This window comes from Galleria mellonella, unplaced genomic scaffold (assembly GCF_026898425.1).
Source record: "Galleria mellonella isolate WM207_F2 unplaced genomic scaffold, CSIRO_AGI_GalMel_v1 utg270, whole genome shotgun sequence".
NCBI classification, from domain to species: domain Eukaryota; kingdom Metazoa; phylum Arthropoda; class Insecta; order Lepidoptera; family Pyralidae; genus Galleria; species Galleria mellonella.
This window is the reverse complement of record NW_026442062.1, coordinates 4,398,635-4,404,714: the sequence shown is the minus strand read 5'-3', so window position 1 is coordinate 4,404,714 and position 6,080 is coordinate 4,398,635. Positions and strand designations below refer to the sequence as shown.

The 6,080-nt window shown below is 30.0% G+C and overlaps 1 protein-coding gene across 1 annotated transcript; it reads right to left on the bottom strand.

Moving 5' to 3' along the window:
* Position 1: 1 nt before the first annotated feature.
* Positions 2-3,336, bottom strand: LOC113514329 (protein BCCIP homolog). The gene is made up of 7 exons (XM_026898389.3): positions 3,127-3,336; positions 1,964-2,090; positions 1,684-1,814; positions 990-1,126; positions 663-799; positions 299-444; positions 2-175 (listed from the first exon to the last, which is right to left on the bottom strand). The coding sequence occupies exons 1-7, from the start codon at positions 3,244-3,246 to the stop codon at positions 104-106; spliced, it is 870 nt and encodes a 289-aa protein (XP_026754190.1). The 5' UTR covers positions 3,247-3,336; the 3' UTR covers positions 2-103.
* Positions 3,337-6,080: the final 2,744 nt, after the last annotated feature.

Sequence of the window (6,080 nt, the reverse complement as noted above, 5' to 3'; positions counted from 1 at the left end):
ATAAAAGTAATAAAGCTTATAATATACTTAACTAGTAATAATCACATATAAATAGAATGAATGGCATAAATGTTGAATAGCATGTTGATATATTGAAGAACCCTTAAGCATTTTCAACTTCCTCTTTGATAAGTCTCATTAAATCATTAAATTTCCTGCCCTCGAAGATTAGGACCTGAAAAAATATAAATATACATAAATACAACAAGATATATACAGTGCCATCTAGTTCCAAATGAATGCACTATATGCTATAAACTAAAACATGTAGAAGTGTAAAAGAATATATAATTCTCACCTTTCGACATGGCGTCAGAGCGCCACCCTCGTAATCCCACTGCGAGAGATCAGCCTGTTCAGTCACATCTACCTCAAAACTAGCTAGTGCCTCATCTGCTAGGGGTCTTTCTTCTTGATTAGCATATAAAACTTCTGATGCCTCATCTGTAGACCATAAATTTATATTGTAACATGATATTCGATAGTCGTTAAGTGTGCTGACATCACAGTTTTCTTATAGTGTAGTAACTTGTAAACAGTAGTACAGTGTATAGTAACAGTAGTCAGGTTGGCAATAATAACTTATTAACAATACTATTTATATTTTGAGTTTACATTATTACCACAATAATTTTTATATTATTTAAAAACCTAATACAAACCTCCATTATTGTATGTTTTGCAAATCCACACTAAATATTGGAAAGTATAAGGCATGTTTTTCTTAATAGCCTTGTCAATTTCTGTCTGCAAAGAGGAGAACAGTGGCACACTGATAGCTGCCGGAATGTTCAAGATCCTAAAAAAATTGAAATTACATATTTATTGTTACAAATTAGTTTAAATCAGTTACAGGACTTTAAATAGCTAGAAATTTAATCTAAAAAAATTGGACTTGTAGTTTCCAAGTCATAATATACAGAAGCCAATACATAGAGAATTATGCAATCGATTGTTTTATATTAAATAGTGATTTTATACTTTCATACCTTTCATTTATAACAAATCCTACATGCTGGGAATCATCAGACAATAACTTTTGTACAAGAGCCTTTGTTTTATCATCAGCATTGTCTTCAGCTAGTGTTGTGAGGAGTGATCTTATTTGTTGTATGCAGGGTGCATCCTGGAATAAATTTATTTGAAGTATAGAATTTATTATATGGAGTTGTTTTAATAACAATTTAATTGTAAAAAGAGAGTTAAAAATAACAATTAATTCAATTCTATTGCTTTTTAGGAATGTTATAATTGCTATTATAGGCATAGTCATATGAGCATATTACTAGAATCAAAGCACTATATTCCTAAAATTCCTTTTTGGGGAACATAGGTCTAAAATTGTGTATGTATTATGTAATGAAAGTTTTTGTTGATGAGAATTTAATACATCACTAATCCCAATATTGTATTGATTCCCACCCAAGTGGGGCAGTTGGATGCCATTATGAACCAATCCTTTTTGCCTCCGCGTCGTTATTGGGTATCACTAATTCAAAATTCAAAATTCAAAAATCATTTATTCATGTAGGACATTTTAGCCGCTTATGAACGTCAAATTTTTACATTATAAATATAATCTAAATATTGTATTTATTTTTCTAATCAATAACACAATATATACAACATTGATTAATTTTCTAAATTCTATTGTTAAGTAAGTACATAAATACCATAACTTACTTTTCTTTTTGTTATATTTATGACAGTAGTGATTCCGAAGACACCATCACTTCCATCATCATCGTCATCATCATCATTACCTGGATCGTTGTCCAAACATTGTTTGACTACACTTCCCACATAGTTTTGTGCTAAAAAAGTAATACCATTTTTTATTTCATTAGTATACTGATAAAAATATAATGAATACAAGCAAGCTCCTTATTTGTCTTGTATTAAAAACCAGTCAAGGAAAAAATGTTAAATTGGTGTTGTAATTGTAAATTGTTGTTTTACTTACAAATTATAATTTCTGTTAGTCCTCCTAAGTCAACATTGGACTTGAGGAACAATTGACGCAACAGTTGTTTTATGCCATGGAAGTCACAGTCTTCAGGATTTCGACCCTCAAAGTCAGCTTGGAGTTCCTAAAACATGACATGTCATACATATAATGACATTATTAAATATTTTTCTAGTTATATTAATGAGTGACTTAGGTTTGAATAGATAAATACAGTTTTCCACAGTATTAGATGCAGCTATAATAAATTTAGAAATTCATATTAATCTATACTAATATTATAGAGAAATTTTTTTTTGTATATTTGTTTGTAATGGATAAAGCCAACTTAACCAATTTTAAAGATTCTTTTATCTATACTGATGTCTAAATTATCAGTGAATAACATAGACTATATACAAATTTTTATATACCTGTGCAAAGCCAGATTGGGATGTTAGTTATCAATAAATGTAAATTTTTAGTACTTATATTCATAAAAGTAGTGTTTATTGTATTACCAATGCTTAATCAATGTCCATTATCTATACATATTTTGTTCTTATTTATCTACATTGTAATTGAACTTTATCTGAATATATTTATCCTACAATTGCAAATTAATGATTTCACAATTTTTTGCAACAAGGTGTTTTGTAATAGTTTTAAGATTAGGGAGCAGGCATGTATGGAAATTAAAATATTGACAATATTATAGAAAAAAAATTTTTCACCAAAATTTTTTTAAGGGTAGACATATGGCAATGAAATTACAGGGTACAGAGGCATAAGAATGCATGAGCAACAGTTACTATTAACCATCAGGTAGGTCATTAGCTACCTATATAGTCTACTATTTGTATAATTTGCATAAAAAAAATTGTATCATAAAAATAAAGAACAACAAGATAATATCTTATAATCATTGATAATAATTATTCATGTTTAGAACAATATGATTCAATTATTTAGGGTCGCTAATCGAGAGTTGCAGAAAATTTACCGGTGTAGCGTGTTTACGAAATTTAATGAATCAACATTATAAAATGCAGACTTTTCGAATGCTGCTAAATCATTCGTAACTAATGAATGGACTCTGGAGAAAATTACACCTATTTTTATCGACTATAATTGATATTTTGTTTAGAGCCATGTGTGCTTTTAGGTTAAGTTGGGCTTACTTTGTCACCAATGTAGTTTCCATCAGAATCGAAATCTGAATCTTTCTCGCTACCAGAGTCCTGCTCCTCTTCACTTTCACTATCTTGATTGACGATTTCCTTATTCTTTTTATTAGACATTGTAAGTAAATCGAAAATCGATATCAATACTGAAAAAGACAGTAATTTATTTACGGAGAAAAGAAAAACAAAACATGAACGTGAATGACATTTTTTTTTTTTTTTTTTTTAGTACGTTTGTTCGGTTTGGAACAGGCTAAGGTCGGAGACCATGCTGCCTAGTCTTCAAAAAGATAATTTGTCTGGAATTTTATTTTTCTAATGTCGCTTCAATTATTGTCATAATCTTCAATATTTCATTTGTCAAATCCGGTAAGTACATTTTCATAAATATCTTTTCTTGAGTTTTCTTAAACCAGTGGATTTATCAAATTAAAAATAAATAATTATAAAAAATCATTGTCTTGCAATTCAATAAAAGTATTCTTATAGCTCCTTGAATGTTGTAGTAATATAAGTGAAAATAGCTTTGAAACAAGAAGGAAATCTTAAGAGAAGCGGGATTGAGTGCGGGATATTTTCGGGTTTTTTGAAGATAATCCTAAGTTCGTCAAAAATAATGTGTCTTTGAATGACAAATTCAGAGCAATCAAAAAAAAGGTGATGTAGAGATTGGGCTGTATTTGAGTTACACCATGTGCATGATGGGGAAGCGATCATGCCCATTCGGTGCAGGTGTTCGTTGAAATGTCCGTGGCCGATTCGTAATCTACAAATATTGGTGTAAAATTTTCTGTTTGTGTCCTTTCCTTTGCAGAACCACGGTTTTCCAATACGCCAATTAATTTTGCGGTACCATTTGCCTTTAGTCTGTAATATTTGAGTCCAATGCTCCTCCCATTTAGTTGTAACGATTTTATGTATTCCAATACTACAATCTGAGTAACAAAGGGGTAAATCTTGAACACGAGCAGCACTTGAATTAATAATTTTAGCCAAAGTGTCTACTTGTTCATTCCCAAACACTCCAATATGTGAAGGGGTCCAGATGAAGATAATATCTTTTCCATATATAGTACAGAGATGATAATATTTATTACGAATTTCTTGAATTAAGTAGTTTGATGATGAAATGAATGTGTTATTTTTTAATGCCATAAGAACACTCATACTATCTGTAATTATAATCCATTTCGAATATAGTACCTGTTTTTCTCTGTATTCTAATGCTAAAAATATAGCTTTTGCTTCTGCTGTGTAAATACTAGCCAAAGTTGAAATTTTATAACCGTGACCAAATCTATTTGACAAATCGTAAAAAGCCACTGAAGTGCTAAGTGCATTTTTGGAACCATCTGTATATATCTGCCTGTAGTCAATAAATTCTGATAAAGTCTCATACATATCGTGCTTTTCTTTTATGTCTTTACGTATAACAATTTTGATCTTACAGAACTTACTCTCATAAAGGCCATTATAACAAGGAAGTATCTTACTACTATAGATGTTATATTCATCTCGTAAATTCAAATCATTGACAATAGTTTTATTCAAAAACATAGAAATGGGGCAATTTAATAATTTGAGTATAAGTGGGTTATTGGAAACTGAAAAAACTTTGAAGAGAAATTTGAGTTTTAGGTATTCGAAACGAAGAAGGATAGGAGGCAAATTACATTCTACTTGCATTGAGATAATTGGAGAAGTATACATAGCACCTAAAATAAGTCTTAAATTCATATTTTGAATTTTTTCGAGTTTTTCTACTAATTTATGTTCTGAGGCATAACAAAAGAAAGCGTAATCAAAATTACTTCTAACAAGAGATTTGTAAAGTAAAAGGATAATTTTAGGATCAGCTCCCCAGTTACGACCAATTACAGATCTTATTATATTAGTGGCTCTTAAAGCACGATCTACTAAGCAATCAACGTATAGATCCCATTTTAAATTTTGATGAAAAATTACCCCCAGAAATTTAACGCTACAGTCTGTTGGAAGAGTTTGATTATTATATATAATATTCATTAATGGAACATATTTATGAACTTGATGAAAAACAACTACTTTACTTTTGGTTAAACTAATATCGAGGGAAAGAAGAGAAAAATATTTCTCAAGTCTTTTTAATGACTCATTTAACACTAATTGCATATCAATAATATTGTTTCCTTTTATATAAATTAATAAATCATCGGCAAATTGCAAGTTGTTCACACTGTTTCCTAAAATTGAATTAAGTTTATAGATATATAAAATATATAGTAGCGGGCTTAGAATACCACCTTGACATACTCCTTTAGAGCTTAACCTAGGTCCTATTAATTTACTATTTACTTTAACATACACTTCTCTATTACTAAGAAAATTATAAATCCATTCGATAAGTTTCATTGGAAGAAATGAGGATAAAATCGAAGATAGAACTGTTAAATTTACATTGTTAAAAGCTCCTACGACATCTAAAAAAACAGATAGAACATATTCATCGTTATTCAAAGCAGTACTAAGGTCGACATAGAAGTTCGCTAAACTTTCGCGCGCTGAATATCCACGGCGAAAACCAAATTGATTCGATGGTAATATACTATTACTTTCAATAAAGAACTCTAAACGCTGTTTAATTAATTGTTCGAATAATTTGCCTGCACAGGACGTCAATGTTATAGGTCTATAGGAGTCGAAATTTGTAGGATCTTTACCGGGTTTAATTACTGGAATCAAACAATCCATTTTCCATTCTGGTGGGATAATACAGTCCTTCCATAAATCGTTAAAAATTTGTAAGAGTTTAGTAAGGTTTATTTTATTCAGCAATCGAAACATATTGTATGTTAAGCGATCAAGGCCACTAGCTGTATCTTTTCTAGATTTTACTGCACTGGATATTTCATCAATTGAGAATGGGTCAGTGAGAAATTTTGGGCATGAATTAACAGAATTAAACTGTTTGT

Bases quoted from the DNA above. Each gene is read 5' to 3' on its own strand.
- LOC113514329 (XM_026898389.3), bottom strand. From the start codon at position 3,246: ATGTCTAATAAAAAGAATAAGGAAATCGTCAATCAAGATAGTGAAAGT. The intron at 2,091-3,126 runs GTAAGCCCAACT...GTCATGTTTTAG, and splicing joins GAAACTACATTGGTGACAAA to GAACTCCAAGCTGACTTTGA. The intron at 1,815-1,963 runs GTAAGTAAAACA...TTACTTTTTTAG, and splicing joins ACTAACAGAAATTATAATTT to CACAAAACTATGTGGGAAGT.